At 35.3% G+C, this 19,059-nt stretch overlaps 2 protein-coding genes across 7 annotated transcripts in view; one reads left to right on the top strand and one right to left on the bottom strand.

The window, feature by feature from the left end:
* LOC105209815 (uncharacterized) overlaps window positions 1-17,627 on the top strand; it is a 140,356-nt gene extending 122,729 nt beyond the window's left edge. For 3 of the 6 annotated variants that reach the window (XM_054233953.1, XM_011180421.3, XM_054233952.1), the window contains 10 exons: window positions 8,307-8,404; window positions 8,485-9,464; window positions 9,650-10,120; window positions 10,287-10,727; window positions 10,787-11,211; window positions 11,288-11,435; window positions 11,508-11,721; window positions 12,485-12,702; window positions 12,904-13,067; window positions 16,529-17,627. In XM_054233953.1, the coding sequence (XP_054089928.1) occupies window positions 8,307-8,404; window positions 8,485-9,464; window positions 9,650-10,120; window positions 10,287-10,727; window positions 10,787-11,211; window positions 11,288-11,435; window positions 11,508-11,721; window positions 12,485-12,702; window positions 12,904-13,067; window positions 16,529-17,281 (3,912 nt within the window). In that variant the 3' untranslated portion in view covers window positions 17,282-17,627. Of the gene's footprint in view, window positions 1-8,306; window positions 8,405-8,484; window positions 9,465-9,649; window positions 10,121-10,286; window positions 10,728-10,786; window positions 11,212-11,287; window positions 11,436-11,507; window positions 11,722-12,484; window positions 12,703-12,903; window positions 13,068-13,439; window positions 13,797-16,528 lie in introns of all 6 variants that reach the window. The other 3 variants (XR_008471858.1, XR_008471859.1, XM_011180424.3) reach the window with 3 other exon arrangements.
* Window positions 2,042-4,326, bottom strand: LOC105209814 (uncharacterized). The gene is made up of 3 exons (XM_011180420.3): window positions 3,996-4,326; window positions 2,626-2,783; window positions 2,042-2,557 (listed from the first exon to the last, which is right to left on the bottom strand). The coding sequence occupies exons 1-3, from the start codon at window positions 4,210-4,212 to the stop codon at window positions 2,240-2,242; spliced, it is 693 nt and encodes a 230-aa protein (XP_011178722.2). The 5' UTR covers window positions 4,213-4,326; the 3' UTR covers window positions 2,042-2,239.
* Window positions 17,628-19,059: the final 1,432 nt, after the last annotated feature.

Raw genomic sequence — 19,059 nt, 5'->3', positions numbered from 1 at the left:
CAAAGTCTAAAAAAAACTCCGGTACAATCGTGAATTGAGATAATGTCCGATAATACAATATTTCCAAGTTTTATTAGTTAGTTAGTTTTTTTATTTTCACAGAATTATCTGAATTTTTTTTTAATATCTAAGATCTAAGATCTCGAACACAATTTTTTATATCTCTCTCTTGACTGTCATAACGAAAATTTTGGATTTGTGTGGTTAGAGCCAATCAAGTCTTTAGCTCCACAAAGATAACACCCAGGGATAAAAAATAAAGAATTGGCTACGTATCTTATAATCCCTAGCCTGTTTAAAGCTCAGAAGTCAAAGATCGACCTTCAAATTAAGCTAAACCATTACTGAATATTAAAACTAATTTGAAATGTATACATTTATTGGTCGAAAAGTTTATAGCAAATATAGTAAAATCAATTTTAAGTAATGTGGAATGTTATAGTTTCTGGTTCTTCCATTTGTTAACTAATCTACGATTAAGATAAAATAACATTTTTTGTGACAAACCCAGTTAAGTCTCATAAATTATGTTTTACTGTTATTTAGAAGTGGTTCAAATTAATAGAGTTATTGTCATAAATTTCGAAGCACTTCGGTTTACGTTTATTCGAACCCATGAAACTAATTGGCGCATCATAACGGTAATTTTTGGTCTTTGGAATTCCAAGTGCTTGCTACTTTATCAGCAAGCGTAAAAATGTGACTAGCAACACACGATCGGGATTCGAGTGGTTTTTTGTTAGATTCAAATAATTAGTGAATTGCTTGATAATAGCTGATAATCCCGGAAATTCCGCCAGACTATATGTATGTATATTTAGCATTTTCGGGGTTATTTTAAATTGGCATATTTGCGAGTATAATTATAATCAACTGTAGATTTAAATAATGATGAAAAGCGTAAATTTAGATTATATTCCAATTTTATAGGAACTAAATAGTTAAATGTCATAATAATTATGATTTTCCTTGAATTAAATGTTCAAGTACGTCTATCGTTCTAGTACATTGAAACTTATCTTCCTAGCAAAGGTCAATAATCGATTTTTATAATTCAAACTTATCTTTCTAACAGGGTTCAAGATTAGACATGAATATGTTTGATTGGAACAGACTGGGGATGAAGAACTAGTATAATTAGTCATTTCGATGACTTCAATTTGTGAATTGCTTCGATATTTATTCGAAATAATAAATGAAAACATCTGCGGTTACTTGTAGTGGTAGAAATAACTCTTGGAGGCACTGTAGACTTTTCAAAAGTGAATTGCTCTGTCGACGAGCGAAACTAACTTTTGTGGCAAGGAACATCGCCAACAGCAATCGTCAAAATCACCCCTGAGTGAAATAATTTGGCAGCACTGCTTAGAAATATGTCATTATCAATAATATTTTTTATATTTTTTTCTGCATGGAAGAACGTTTCCCGTAATATAATTAAATTAATTCGATTATTTAAAAGAAATCTTCATAACAAAAATCCAAAATTTTCGTAAGTCCAAGTACAGGCTAAATTATGGGCGGTAACACTCTCAGATTTGATCCCAAGAGATCCAATATGCACTTAGCACACAATACCACTGACTACGCTCACGAAGATATATCCATGGATAGTAACAATTTTCGGTAACGGAAGTAGAGAGAAATTAAAAGAGAAAAAAATAGTGAATGAATTGGAGTCACCCTGTAAAACCAAGGAGAAGAAATCAAGCTTTGAGGCACCAAATTGTCACCGAACTTGTCAATTGGTTATCTTTCTAGCTAAATTTATCTTTATCACCAACTAAGGGAAAGGCTTTTTACATGCATTTGAATTACCTAATACAGATTAAATTTTCTCCATGTTGACGTGAATCCGTTGAACTTAAATTTGCATGATTTTTTCATATAACCAAACTCAGTTATCAACATAATCGATTGTAAAATTCAGATCTCATAAATGGAACATTTTTAGAAGCTCTCTGCTTCTTCCTTTTTCTTGGACTATGCTTTTTTAGATGCATGAATTCCCCCACCCTGTATATAATGTACTCACAAAAAGTGTGTTTGGTAATGAACTTATAGTTAGTTATACGCTTAACTAAGACTAGCCATTAGAATTACTTTATTCGTACAATATGTAGATTAAAAGGTTATAAATTTTATAACACCAACTTATCGCGAGAATTCGGTATTTAATATTTTTTTATCAAAAATACTTAATGTTTACTAAAAAACAACTACACACACAACCACACATTTATAGTGAACGCACAACGTAAGCCAGCAGCACAAAAGTAGCGGTAGATGCGACATTGACATTGCTAAGTACACTGCTGCCGCCTGATACAACTTCTGTGTTCACTTTGTAACCATTGCAAGCCACGGCGTCATCGCTCAAACACATCGAGCACTGTGCGTCATTGAGACACTCCTCCTGATCTTGTTGATGTACGTAACAGCCACGACTGATGCCTTCTTCCTTGGATTCGCGCACGTAACAGTAAGAGTTCTGTGCCGTTGGCACGGGGCATTGTACGGCGGTCAAGACGCTGGTGTCGGAGGCGCATCTTTTATCCTGCGAGGGAAGTGGAAGTATAACATTTAATTTGAAAGGATTGTCAGAGAGTATGCATTTCCACTTACCTCACTCGACTTGCACTCGATGCATTTGAAATCGGCGCGTCCTTTGTCATTGCAACGATTGCCGTAGCATTTTACACATTCAGGATGATCAGCTGAGTCGCATTTCTCACGCAATTGTTCTTCCAAGTCGCCATAGCAACCACGAGCGACGACAGTGACTGCAAGAATAAAGGAAAATAAGAAATAGAGAACGTCGATAGGTAATACATTATAATTAAAGGAAATGTCCTTTTACAATATTGATGTATAATGACAGATCATCCGGTTAAATAGTTCTAGCTTTATTTTACCCTTCAATTATCTATAGTAATGTCCCGCCTGTTTCCAACAGAGCGGACGAAACTGGCACAAATCAGAAGAACAGAAAATAATATAAATTTCGCATAAGAACTATTTACTTTAATAGTAATAAAGTAACACTTTATTAGAAAATAAAATGTAAACTTTCTCAAAAACATCCAGGATATTACCTAAAAATATTATATTTTTCAAAATGTTTAGATGAAACCCATAAATCAATTTTCTAAACGACAAATCCTTTTTTATCTTAAGGAGAACAAGAACTAGGTTTCAAGAATTAGTTTTACTCCTCACTGAATTGTACACTGTAAATCGATCTGCACTAACCACAAGTTCTTTAGACAAACGCCCTACTATATCCCATATATTCCATAATAAATGTTCCCAAAAAACTTTAAGTAATGATGTACTTTTAAATTATTGGAATCAGATACTATTACTATCCGGATTTCGGTTGAAATTGGTAGATTAAAACTAATATATTCCAATCAAAGATTTTACAATACAACAAAATATATATGAGAACTAGAAAATGACTGTGGAGGACCAAATATACCGACAGGATAACACAATTTTTCATCTATAGCATTCAGTATATAGATGATATTCAGTAGTGTATTCTGAATCGAATTTAAACGGCTGACGAATATTTCGATAACTATCTTCAGCATTATAACAGTTTTAAGGCAAACACTTTCATTTTATATTCTGCGGCCTTAGACGTTTTAATTGTAATGAAAATCGACATTTGTGGAACTTTTACTGATACTTTTGCTTCCCTACATAGACTGACACGTTCTGACTCGTTATAAACACTGTTAAATTCAGCATTAACTCAAAAAATAATATTAAGTTTGAACTAAATATTTAAATAAATGGAGTTTATATGTTTTTTTGATGGCTTGTCACTATTTTTTTTCGTTTCGGAATACTCGTAATTTTATACGACCATACGTTGGTAGACAATATGTTTTGAATTCATTTCAGATTCTTCAAATTCTGAACGCACTATTAATTTCATATTTTTTATAATTTCTTCACACTAAATCCCCTTAATCGAAATCACTTACATCCTCTGAAAACTGTCACACAATAATCCATCAAATCCGAACATTCGCTGGTGACATTCAACTTTGTGACACGCAAACAATTGATGCCCTCACAACTGTAACACGTCCGAGGTACGGATGGGTTAACCGCATGCTCATCTGCCGTTACATATGTCACAGCAAGTAAAACGTACAAAAGGACACCGTTTACGGTATTTTTATGAGGGAACGAGAACATCTTATATATGTACTAATAGAATATTAATAATTTAATATTTGCTTAGATAGGTGCGTTAACGCGACAACTTTACAACTCAAAAATTCACGAAAGACTGCTCGTCAATAGGTCTAAATTACTAATATATAAATGCAAAATATTGACTATTTAAATAGTGAAATGATGAAGAGGAAAGCAAAAATTATCACGATCAAAATATTCTCAAGATCAAGTCAAGTGGGCACCCCGCATACTCAATGGGAGGTGCGAAGGTGTTTCTTGTCACACAGGTATCACAATGTACAAGTATTTACCTCAAATGTGTCGTGTTATTTCGTAGTATGTCATGAGCACGATAAGTTTGATTGTTTGTGAAATCAATTATCTAGATTTTGTATTTATTTACTCATTATGAAGTGCACTAATCAATGCATATAATGGGTCTTGTATTGCTAAAAAAATAAAATTTATAAAAATTATGAAAATAAGACAGAATTCATATATACGAGTATAATCCTTCGATAAACTTCAGTTTTAGTTTATAAAGAATCCCCGATATTTTTCTATTCCGATTTGAACTTTCTATTCAAGCGAGTTGCTGAAAAGATTGAAAACTTCATACGAATTTTCAGTCTTATTAGATAAAACAAAAGAAAAATTTAGACCTCAGTTCTCAGTCCTCGTTCAAATAGTCATAAATCCTCGAATCCATTATTGGTTTTGAAGTGATGGTTGAGAGTGAAAGACCGGAAAACATCAAGGGGAAAAAGATTGTAAGCTTACTAAATAATTTCCGCCTATATATATTAGAAAATATATTCAGTATTTCCCCATTTGTTCTGAGAAAAACTTCTGATAACTTTTGTTTAACCAGGTGTATGCGTCATAAATGAATAAAAAACATAAATCGAACCTCAAGTTATCGTGTTATGTGGTTATAATTTAAGTGGACTACACGTGAAAAAAACACAACAACAATATATTTATAGCGCTACGGTGTAAATTATAGTAATCACACCGATAGTGTAAATATATTTACAAACAGCTATATGAGGCTCTATGACATTTCACGGCTAAACTTTTTTGTAAATTATAATTCATTTTTTGTAAATATTTATTCTCAACATTAGCCTTGTCTGCTGTATCTATTATCAGTGTAGCGAATAGAACAGACAACTGGTATAATTCAAATAGACTGGTATAATACTACAGTTAGCGGTTATGGCACTTTAATGAATTCAATTGGATCCCTTTAAATTTTATTGACAAAAGAGCCAGCACTAACATATAGCGAGCACAGAAGTGTTGAATCGAAGATGGCTTATATGAACTTGTTTCATTTTATTCTTTAATAATACATTGCAAAATATTAAGAGTTAGATAAAATTAAGGTCTAATGTTGTTTACAAATTCCGGCACCTGAATGGTGATGTCGGGCTACATACATAAATTGAAAAAATATATATATGTTTTATGATCAATATATATATATATATACGTAACACATTTTGCTAACATTATAGCTCAAATCAGATCATTTTTTGTGCTCTCTTAAAAATGTCGCTTCTGTTTCATAACAATTAAAATGTGATGCTTATCTGACAGTTCAACGAAGTGTTGCGCTCAATAGGGGTTCAAGTGCATGCCAGCCGTGGCTTCGATTAGAGTTTGATGGAATTTTAATGATAAAGAAATGTTTACTAAATTTGCAGATGGAGACTAAATATTTATATATTCAAATGATCGATGATCATGCGTGCTTCACGCATATAAAGTATGAAATTATTAGCCTTCAACAGCTGTTCGAACGTTAAATAATTTGAATTAAAGAAATCATATGGATCGAAATCCAGATTATGCTTTAAGAATATTGATATTGCTGCGATTTAAGAAAGTAAAAAAATAAAAATATATTGGATAGTTATGACATTTCCGACGGAACGGAACCATGGAACACATTCAGCTTAATAAAGTGAATTAAACACTGTTTTGAGTTCTAATTACGAAATTATTAATTTTCCAAGGCGTTAAGAGATTGCAGAGCAAGATATCATAAAAATGCATTTGTTTTTTATTTATTTATTAGAGGAAGACCATTTTTTTGTTATAATTATTATTATTTTATCTCTGTTTTATCTTTTTCCTCTTCAATCCATCTTTTGTATTATTATTTTATTTATAATTCTTTTTTGCCTTAATCATCTAATTAAGTACACATGAAGTGAGTATTGCGGCAATTTTTCACCTTCGAGTGACGCTGTTTTAGTTCTCATTCATTAAAATTTACTGTTTACTGCCTCTTTATGCTAGGCACACATATGTACATATCTACATACAAGGGATTATTATTATTTAATAAGCGTTACTCATTAAGAATAGAGTCTTGTATGAAGTTAAATATGATTATATGCCGGCATACACACACATACATATACATATGTATATATGCATTATGTGTTACTCGTAGTTAATTTTTGCTTACCTAATAATTAAAATTTTAGACTCTGTGAGGGGGTAGGAGGTGTGTGTGTGTTGTTAGACTCTACAAGCTACTTATCGCAAAAACTCACACACAAATAATTACATTCTATATGTATATATAATAATGCAATTATAAGGCGATGTGTGCTAAAATTCTCATATATTGTTTTAAATTATAATAACTGCATTTCAAGAACAATTCAGTGGCGGCAGGCGCTTTTACGCTGACTGATTTTTTGTAACACCATACATACATGCACACACATAGCACACCTGCACATATTCAGCCAAAGTCATAAAAGTATCGAACCGTTTGCAACAACAGTGAATACATATGTACAAACATATAGTATGTAGTTTATATATACATATATATTAATGGAGTAACTAGCTGCTCGAGTGAGCGCTACTTGGAACTTCAGTGGAGCTTGACAGACGCTCAAACACTTTGCGCTTGTGACTTTTGCTTGTGATAAGCATTTAGCAAAAACAAAAATGAAGTAAAAAAAGTAAAATTCTGAAAACAAAATAATAATTATTATACAAAAATTATATCGCCACGACACGCTTGTAGTATGCCTGAGGTGGGTTTGTGCTTAATATGGTCTAAGCACGTTAGGACCCTATTTGCCCAATCATGATGAAGATGACGCTGAGTAATTTTGGTCTGGGAGCTCGTTGCACTTTTGCAACACAAAAGTTTATAAAGAATGAAGTAAGGTAGAGCTAAATTGAAGTGGTATCTAGTATAGTAAATACAATAGTTGGACATTTTAAGCGGTTTATAAGAGTTGTTGTTATTGTTGTAGCATAATAAACCTGTTCTTAAATTAATTTTGGGTGGAATAGCTTTAGTTTGGCTCCGTCATTATTGTGTTTCTTTATCAAATATATATTTTTTTTTTAATAAAATGTCACAAACAGATGGCAGCCCTCCAATTATTTATAAATTTTCCGTCATAGGAATATCATATCAAGAATAACCAACTGAATTGTACGAAAATAAAAACACATACGAGTGTTTCCTATACTTCTTTGAAATAAATATTTTTTCTGGGGTTTTTATGATATTATCCCTATTCCACTTTGAATCTGTTACAAACTTCTTTAGACGACTAATTCAATTCTAGCCAGCTTTTACCAAGATCCAAATTCCTATTGGATAATGTCCGGTGAGCACACCCATGATCGCGCCGAGATGGATCTTGCTGAGAGGAAGCAGTCCGAAGAACCTTTTACGCAAGTGGGCTATGGACTGCCAACCCGCTCCCATTCTGTCGTCAATGTTGCTAGGGTACCCCCTCTTGCAAGCTTATCCGCTTTACAGTTATCAACGATTCCACGGTGACCGGGAAGCTGTGGATTAAGATTGTATGTATTAAGTTCGCAGTGAATGCATACCTCTCTAAAGGAGGCTACCCTACGTAGCCGGTGTCCAATACTACCTTAATCGCAGCAACGTCTGCTAGAAAAACACTGCAGTAGCATATTGTGTTCGGGTATAATTGTTTAGTCCCTAACATTTTTGGATGGTAGACACAAAACAAATTGCAACATAATTAGAAATATATTATACTTAATCTAACATTAAATCTGCTTTACTAACTAAACTTTGCGTCTTCTTTTAATTTCAGGGTGGCTTCCGCCTGCAATTACTCGACGCGCTCGACCGTCCTTTGTTGGACCTAACACCGCACGTGAATGAATCTGAATTCGTGCGCACGGATGTTACGTAAGTAATACAAAACACATTACAACATAACCTCTCATTTATATATTTATTTTATGTTCAACTTATCTCCACACATACAGAGCCCAGTCCTTTCAAGTGAGCATACCCAAAGATTTCGAGTGCTTTAATTGCACACTGCGCCTGTTGCGTCAGGCTGATGAATGGTCAGCCGGTTATCGTTTTTGGTCTTGTGCCGATGTTGATATAAAGAATCGCAAAGACTTCCGTGAGACTTGTTCGGGCAATGGCAAATATTTCCCATCGCGTTGTAAATGCGATAAGAACTTTTATGGCCCGCAGTGCCAATACAAAGATGAGTGTTCCAGCAATACAGACTGTGGTAATCAGGGCAAGTGTATTGATCTGGCCGGCACATCACTGCCACGTAAACAGTGTTATTGCAATTTCGGTTGGAATGGCATCGGCTGTAATAAGAAATCACCTTATAGGACTACCGAAATAGACATGACCGCATATTCAATGAAACAATTGTCGCCAGATTATCAAATGTATTGGCGTTTGTTGGAAGAGCATAAGGAAATTGAGTTTGTACTCAAAGTAAATGGCACTTCGTGGGTAGGTTTGGGTTGGCGTCCGAATTCACTTAATGCTGAGTGCAAAAACTTCCCACTCATACGTGACATTGGCGATTTGAAAACCACGTTAACCGCAAGTGAACCAAGTGCTGAACCAGAGCCCGAACCGAGTGCTGAACCTGAACCCAGTGCGGAGCCTGAACCGAAAGCGGAACCAGAACCGAAAGCAGAGCCAGAGCCATCAGCTGAACCTGAACCTAAAGCGGAACCAGAACCAGAACCTTCAGCGGAACCTGAGCCAAAAGCAGAACCTGAACCTATCGCTGAACCAACACCAGAACCGTCGGCTGAACCGGAACCAAGCGCTGAACCCGCGCCAGAGCCAGCTGCATCCACAAAATCCAAACGGGTAGCTAAACATGACGATGATTTACTACAGAGCATGGATGGAGTTACGTCAGTGGCGACAAGTGTGTCATATCGCGTGAGCTCCTCAGCAGGACGCAGACGACGTCAAGCGCCAGGTATGTAAAAAAATAGTATGTTTAATTATAAATACAATAAAATAGAAGCACATGTCACATATGTCTACTAGCTTTAGTATATAACACTAATTTTTGTATTTGTTTACACTTACCACTAGTATTAATCGCACTTCAAATACTTCCAAAATATTTTATTCCCTTTGCAAATACTAATAATATATTAGAAACGACCACTGAAAACGAACCAAAACCTGAACCTGAACCAGCAGCTACACCAGAGCCGAAAGCGGAACCAGAGCCTACCGCTGAACCAGAGCCAAAGGCGGAGCCGGAACCAAAAGCGGAACCCGAACCAAATGCAGAACCGGAGCCTAGCGCAGAGCCAGAGCCGAAAGCAGAACCAGAGCCAAAGGCTGAGCCGGAACCAAAAGCCGAGCCGGAGCCAAAAGCCGAACCAGAGCCAATAGCCGAGCCGGAACCAAAAGCCGAGCCAGAGCCAACAGCCGAGCCAGAACCAAAAGCCGAACCAGAACCAAAAGCCGAACCAGAGCCATCAGCTAAACCAGAACCATTCTCAATACCGGAACCATCTGCCGAGCCAGAGCCATCTGCAGAACCGGCCCCAGAACCCAATTCTGTACCGGAGCCATCAGCCGTACCGGAACCGCATTCCAAACAAACTATTACCAAAAGTGGTAAATATATACGCACTACTCATTCACATAATAATTTCCTACATCCATCTTACACCCAACACCCTTCAAGCACCAAGCACTTAAAACTAATGCATAATTTTATTATTTCTTTAATACAATTTTTAAAAGAACAATAAGCTCAGATTATTTCTCTTTCCTCATGCAGAACCGAAATTGAGACTGAATCCCTATACACCGAAATTCGATTTCAATCCTATGGATTGTACAGACATAGTTATTGGCTCAGCACGCGGTATGGCCAGTCGGGTTGGCGATTACTACACACGTGACCGTTCTACACCACGCAAAGACGAGTTCTACGGCGGCAAATCAGATCTTTCGCTTGGTACAGGCTTTGAAGAGAACGGTGTAACCACAATCATCTTCCGCAAGAAACTCGTAGCCACTGAGCCTACAGATCACACTTTGGACGATGCATTGACACATGTCATTTGGGCGAAGGGTCAGGAACCTAATCAATATGTGCATATACCAGCGTCAGGCATCGAAACGGAAAGCGCGTCTGTAAAAGACTTCTATCAACCAGACGAACTCAAGTATCACGGACACAAAATGCAACGTGGCGTTACACAGTTGAATTTCTTCGGTAAGTTCGGATCGTGTTTAACTTTAAGTATTTAAAGTGATTGATTTCGTTAATTGTAGAAAAGGAAAAGACTGTCACCAAAGACGGCGTAACGGAACCCTCCATCAATTTACTGGGCAACGACTGCATGGGTCATTGGAAATATCCAAGCAACTGTTCGCCTGAAAATCACACCTGCGAATATTATGCAGCATGGGAAACGGTGGGACGCGGTGACGTGATGCGTTGGCATATAGAGACTTCGAACACAAAGACCTGGACCGGTATTGGTTTCAGTAATGACGAGAAAATGTCACAAACGGATGCCATTATCGGTTGGGTGGATCGCAATGGACGTCCCTTCTTAATGGATACATGGATCAATGGCTACGGTGCACCCAAACTGGATGTGCGTCAAGACATTATCGGTACACCGACCGGACGCATCGAGTACGGCGTGACTATTTTGGAATTCGATCGTAAACGTGTGAGCAATGATGAGCAGGTAAGCGAAGCGTGGGAGTGTAGACTCAGACAAGAGTTTCCAATATTGAAATATATTCTCGCATTCCCCTTTGCAGGACTTATCGTTCACCGATGATCATTGTCTATATTTATTCTTCCCTGTGCTGGGCGGCGCTTTCCACGCCGTAAACAAGAAAATGGCCAAACACGAACGCACGCCGACTATTTCGGCTACACGCGTCTGCATTAAGTCCTGCGGCAAAGGTATTTCCACACCACACTCAATTCCATTACCTTTTTAAGTTTAAATTCTAAATTTATTTCTGCAATTCGTAGAACTAGAGAGCATTATGAATACAGCAACACCAGCTCCTGATCGGCTTGTGTACGCTGTTGGTGTAAAACTCATGAAACTCGCAGAATCCTTCGAGGCACCAGCACCGGGTTCAGTGGAATTCAATAACTTGGCCGCCACTATTTCGGACTCTTTCAATGGTGTGCTAAATAGTATACCTGGTTACTATAAGACGGAAATAGTCGGTTTTGAAAAGTAAGTAACGGTTAATTTATCAAGCAGTTATTTATATTATATTATTGAAATTTTTTCGTTTTCGAAAAAAAGTCATTAAGAGCTAGGAAAGCCGATAATAAGTGGTGTGATGAAAGATAGTTCTTTTGATAAATATATGAAAAGTGGTAAGACGTTTCTATTAAAGCAATCCGCCTTAACAAAACTTTCTGACTAAACTACTAAGGGCTGATCAGGATCTCTTATGATCTGAGAATAGACTTCGGTCTATTAAGCCGTATTTTATATATAGATCATATATTATATATAGCGAAAATAAATGAAAAAACCAGTTGCTCTTCTTAACTACCCTGTACGAAATAAGCATGATTTTTAATTGGATGATCGTATTGCTGAGAGGTCTCACGCAATGATTAAAGCCCACTCTGATCGCAGTTAAAATGTGCGATAAAAACATTTGCATTTTTCTTGGCTTATTAAAGTATCTGTTGAAAAAAAATATAATCAGCCAGCCTAGGAGAATGGAATAGCAAAGAAATATCACAGTACATTCTCTGCCTGGAAAATCGGGGCTGAGAACTTCGGTAAATATCTTTTGAGGTACGTTGCTTTCGGTAAAATCACCTATTGGAATTGAATCCAAAATCGGTTCAAGAATTACCCCAGCCCTGATAATATACATGTATACATAATATCAATAAAAATTGTACACCAAAGACGTACTTAGGTCCAGGGTTGATTGAAATATATTTTTATTGCTCATTTTTCAATTTTGTTCAAACAGACAAGGCACAACAGTGTTAGCCAAACTGCAAGCGATGTTCGATAGAGCCGATTATGAGAAGGGACATGCATTGGCGACAAATACCGTTGGCGTTGATAACAGTGAAGCGGTTAAGAGTGGTGAAATAGTGAAAGCAGCATTGCAGGATAAAATTGCCACGGGCAAAGTGGGCTCACTCACCGTAGATCCACAATTTTTGGATTTCATGGCGTTAGAATGTAAGTGGATGACATGGCGTATACGTGATTTTTTTATTTATTTTATTTGAATCTGAGCGTATATGTATGTTAAATTAAACTTTTAGATAATTAAATTTATTTACTTATTTATTAATTATTATATTTAATATGATTATTTCATTTATTTTATTTTATTTTATTTTTATTTCATTAAAATATTTTTTTTTCTCCATCTTGCAGACAAAGTCGCCGACAAAAGCGAGGACACACTCCTCTCATTCTTCGAGCTCTCCGAAGTGCGCTTGTACATAGTGCTCGGCCTCATAGCAGCTTTGGTATTCATTGCATTGGTGCAAGCGATTTGTACCATCTGCAAGACATCGCGCAAAAACAAAGCACAGAAGGTAAATTCGCGCTCAAATTGGTTTAGTATTAAGGAATATTAGTGTAACATTCCAGTTTTTGTTAACTTCAACCAACACAAATGTGTTTAAACGCTCTCGTTTTGTGTAAACGCACATACAGCATACTGACATATTTTCATGTATACAAATCAAATTGACCCAAAACAATATACATATGTACCAAAACGCACTACATACATACCTATATAAACACTACATGCCATACGAGTGTTTTTGTGCATTGCAAAAGAAAACAAAAGCAACAACAAATAAAAAACAAAAACAACAAAAAATAATATTAAAAAATTCAAAACCATATTACCCCACCCGTTATTAATAATTACCACCTTCATTGTATGCAAATATTTAAAGCTTGTTTACGTAATACCCGATGAATGGCGGATATACCAACAACGGCTGCACCAGCGCTACTATCAACCGTCTAGCGAACTTTGAACTCATGCCGCGTGCCGCAAAAGAAAATCATCAAATCAAAATTTATAAAATAAAAAAAAATTATAATAAAACCATGTGCGCATGGAAATAACAATAATTGGCTGTAAAATTGAAATCGAAAAGAATTACCTGACACACATAGTGTGCTTTAGCCACCAGTTTGCGAGAGAATGCCCAAACATGTACTTAAGGATTTGACCACAATTCTACAATTCTAGCGCAATTATAGTGAATATATTCCCACCGTTTTAAGCTCACACGTTACACGCATTGGTAATTAGCGTATTTCAAAAGCAAATCCACATTATTTCTAACTGCACGCCACTAACTCTCCATAACAGTCTAATTTTGCATAAATAACCCCACTTTTTATACAAAATTTCTTTTCCTCTATTTAATAAAAATATATATTTATATAAAAAATAAAAAATATATGTTTTTAAACAAATTTTCTAAATACTGGCATGTTTATTAACCCCTCTTTAATATTTGAATTTAAAATAATCTAAAATTCTAACTTTTGAACTTTCAATTTACTCGTTTCCTTACTGTTTGCATCAACTTTTACTCTCTCTCTCGCTCTCACTTCTTCTCATGTCATATTTTCTCATCTCTTCACATCCTTTAATAATTTGTATGTATGTATGTATGTGTGTCTAGTGTCAATAAGCCAGTCAGCATTTGCCTTTTGCTATTTTGTTTTTATGCATTTCGAGTAACTAGTATCTTTTTCTATTTTGTATTGCATATGTATAACTGTATATACTTTATAAATAACTGTATTTATTAACTCACTTAATAGAAATTGTTGATGTACTGTAAAGTTTATGTTGTTGTTATAAGTAGTACAATTTTGCTTATCTCATTAAAATCTATATAGGGTGTTCTTTTTAGAACAAAACAAAAATTTCAAAACATGCATTTGACCATTATGGTCATCATACTTTAGCAAATCACGAACTAAAGACCCACACCGGAATAACCATAAAAATAGAGAAATTAAATTCCAAAATTCGCCATCTATGCGATAGACTTATATTTAAATTTGTACTGTCAATTCAAAGCGTGAAACCAACACTTCGTAGAGAAGAAGTTTGACCGACTGTCTGCCAATTGACTACATCAATCATACAATTCGACTTTTTATGGAGGTGAAGTTATTGCGGTATTAAAAATATAAGAAATCATAGGCTGGAAAAGTAGTATTCACTAAAAATTGTCACGATGCTTCTATATAATGTCTATTCAATTGTTAAATTCAAATCCAGGATGTTTTGAGACTCCCGTACCCATTAGATGGGTACGTCGTCCATTCGTCCAAATCCAAGTAGGAATCAGTAAGAGCCAAACTCCACAAAAACCCCTGACATCAGGCTGAGCTGCGCGGAACCTGACGAACAAAGGCAGACAGAACGAAACAAGTTCAGAAAAAGAGGAGACATCGGAAAGGTAGATACTCTTCCTAACCGGCGGGCTGACCAAGTGGTTTTGATGACCCTCGAAGGATAGGTATGAATGGTCCAATATTAGATGGTACCTCAGAGACCACCAAGGCTTGAGATCTTCCGAAAAAGAAAACAAAAAGGCGTAGCCAGGCCTCTAAAGTTTAATGGTAGTAAGAACAGTCAGTCCCGTAATAAGGTTAGGTTTGGTTTAGAAACTGATCCTCGCGACAGGTATCTTGCAGGATCCCACTTGGACAGCTTCTGCTCTTCTTTAGATCAATTGTGTTGCCAAATCTCGCAATTACTAACCGAAAAATATTATAAAAAAAGAAATACATAAGTTAGGTTAAAAAGACGTCACCTCGGTCTTAATACCTAAATATCATGATAACAAGTCCTCCATTCAAAAATACTCACTCGATGTGTTCGACTGTGAGGTGGTAGGAAATACCTCCTTATGCTACAACGGTACATTCATTGATTCGTTGACTATCGAATATTTGCTGTTTCTTAACATATATCCTTAAATATCTAGGGTAGTTAATCGATAACACGATTTCTATTAAACTTATCGCCAGTTGTGGCTAGTAGTTTGAACTTCGGCGAAATGTTTCATAATACAAATCGCAAGCCCCTTGAAACCCAAACAGTGGCACCATTAGTCTATAGGCTACATTGTACTTACCGCCTTCTTATTCTCGTTATTTAAATATTTTTGACCAGCGGTTTTTCAATTATGTAGACCTATGTGTTGTGCATGCTTACCGTTACTTCTTCTGATAACTAATGAACCAGGATACATAGGATTGAAATTTTTATCACTTCATATTAGAGGTAAGATTGTCCTAAAAAAATTTCAACTCCGCCCATTTTAATTCGGGCATGAGAAGGTTAAGAAACCATATTGTTTTTTGACAGGCAGTTGAACGCTGACTTCAGACCTACAGGAAAAAGTTGGAAATAAAGGGTGTGACAGAAATGGTTGCAATTGTTTCATTGTGGTCATATGCTCCTTGCAGGAATAACAGTACAAATATATATATATATATATATATATATATATATATATATATTTATATATTTATATATATATTGTATTGTATACATTTTAATTTAGACTACTTTGTTTAATTTTTATATAAAATTGTATTATCGTATGTATGTAACAAAATAGCATAAAGCAAAATGTATGACTGGTTACTTGAAATATAGATATATATATAAGTGAAATATCGAAATTTTTATATATGTATGGGTGTGTGTGTATATGTATAGATGGGTGTACATGCGCTTAATCCTTTGAACCAAACAAAAGTAACTGTAATCGCGCATAGATGCCGTATTGTGGCAGTGTAATATAGACAGTCTCTAACCGGATCCAAGTTGCGACTTGTATGCCAATGTCCGTCCTTAAATGTCCAGTGTCTAAATGAAATAAATAATACAAATATTTAAATGTCGAACAAACGCATTATGCTGGCTGGCTTTATGAGCTACACACACACAAACAAAAATAGTAATAAATATTAACACACGATTTTTTTCCCACCACTATTCCAGGATACACTCATACAAAACTCCCCGTGGAAGGACTTCGCTTCGAACACCAACTACGCCTTCGACCCTTACGGTGAGACGGAAGAGAAGAATCTAACTACATCCACGACTGTAGGCGCTTCCGGCAAAGAGAAGTCTCGCAGCCGCTCCTCCAACTCGAACGGTCAACAACAGACCACACTACCCATGTCGCACTCGCCCACCAGCAAATCGCAACTCTACTACGAGGGCGCCAACGGACACGGCGCTAACGGCGATCAGCGCTCACGCAGCCGCAATCACTACGAGAACGGCACGCACGACTACCGCAGCAATGGACGCGCGCAACGCAGCACCGGCAATATCGCCGCCGCCGCCGCCGCGTCCGCAGCCAATGAGAATGGACACTATGATCGCTACGAGCGCGATCGCAGCAATGAACGAGGCGGCGGCTACTCGCGCAGCTCATACGCCGAACGCGCCTACTCGTTGCCGCGTCAGCAGGCGCAACAGCAACAGCATGCCAATATGCAGCCATCCGGCTACTACACGCAAGAGCGCCGCGGTCATCGACCCACCACAACAGCGGCGCATGCAGCGCGCGAAGAGCGCAATGGACGTCACTACCGCGACGGCTCACGAACGCGCGAGGATCCACGCATGAGCTCCAGCGGTGGCGCTGACACGCCCGACTTCTACTTCATGCCGTCGCAGCGCAAGTACTCGGGCGAAGTGGTGCGGGTGTATGTGGACTACAATAAGGACCCCAACAATTGAGGTGCTGTGCTGTTGGGCGCGCGTTGAACGAATTTGGTGGCGTTTTTTCTTCATAGATAAATGTATGATTGTAGTTTATGTGCAGAACAGCAGTTGATTGAATGAAGTAGTAAAGCGAATGCCCGTTGCCACTTTGAAGCGTTGAAGTTGAGCGCGCGAGTTCTAACACATAGTCCACTGCAACCACAGCAAAACCATTTAGTCAACAGCGAAACAATTCAAATAATTATTGCGGTTTCAAACCGTTGTGGGTTGCGTTCATCGATTGTTATCGTTGAAGTCGAAGTGCGTACCCCTTGGAGCAGCGAGTTATTTATGAAGTAAACAATGAATAGTATACAAATAAGTACAATAAAGCATACAAATGAAACAAATTTATTTATTTAAAAGCCGTTAATTAACATAAGGGTATTCACGATGAGCACTGTTACACTGAAAAAAAAAATAAAAAAAAGAATAAAATAAAATTATTTGAAATGTAATTTGATGAAATTTATAAAAAATAATAAAAAAATAATAAAAAATAAAATAAATAAGTTTGTAAAATAAAAAATAATTTTATATTAGTTTATAAAATAACTGTATATTTTGAATTTATTTTTTATTAAAATGTTCATTGTGAATACCCCCTCACAATTAAGCAAATATTCACTTATACCTTAAAAACTTACAGCAGCTTAAATATAAGTGTGCGAGTTTTTTACGATGTTAGAAAGCAAAGGCGTCAGTAGTCATTCTTTCCTTTGAAACATTATTAAAACAAAAAAAAAATAAAAATTATATTAATAATAAAATAATACAGTAACATTTATGAAATGTATGTAAACGCTACGCTAAGAACAAATAAATATATTTTTACATAATTAAATTTAAGCATGTATGTATATGTAAAAAAAATATTAATTACTTATAAAGTGTATGTCTACATAGAGAATTTGTAAATAAAGTTTGTTTTTGTAAATAAACTTAATTTAAATATTTTACTGCTTAAGTCACAAAAATGAAACTTGGAAAATAGCATATGCTTAAAGTAGGAATTAAATTTTAATAAAAAAATATATATGCATATAATATATATGTATTAAACAAAAATATATAAATAAAAATAAAATTAATATTATTTAAATTTTATGTTTAAAAACTTGTTATCAATGCTAAATAATAAATAAATATCTAAAATAATTTTAGAACTTTTTACTTCATTTAATTTTGCATTATTACTTATTTTTAGCAAATTTCTGCTGTTCCAATACAATTTTCCTTCGCTCATAGATTTTATTTGAACACAATTTCTATATTTTCTGTTTAAAACATTTTTTTATGTTTAGTTTTTAAGAAAAAATATAATTTTCTAATTAAACTCTTTATTTTTATTTTAACCTTCTAATCCACAATTGTTATTTATTTTTTAATTCCCTAATTTTTTAAATTTATTAACTTTTTTTTATTTCCCTAGCAATTAATACTTAGAAAAAATTATAAAAAATTTTTAATTTTAATTAAAAAAAATTTTTAATTTTAATTTTTTTATTACTTATTTTTAGTCATTCTTTTTACTCTTCCAATTCGGTTTTGTTTTTCATTTTTTATTAAATATAATAATGGCTAAATGATTTTGGAATAACAATTTACAATGTGACATATTAGTTTCTTTAATAAAATAGACAAAAATATATTTTTTTAAATAAAATGATATGTGAATGTATTTCAGTTAAAATATTTATGATTTCTTTAATACAAATTTATAAAGTCAAAATAAAATATAATTTCAATAACAC

This window comes from Zeugodacus cucurbitae, chromosome 6 (assembly GCF_028554725.1).
Source record: "Zeugodacus cucurbitae isolate PBARC_wt_2022May chromosome 6, idZeuCucr1.2, whole genome shotgun sequence".
NCBI classification, from domain to species: Eukaryota; Metazoa; Arthropoda; class Insecta; order Diptera; family Tephritidae; genus Zeugodacus; species Zeugodacus cucurbitae.
This window is presented reverse-complemented; position numbering and strand designations above follow the sequence as displayed.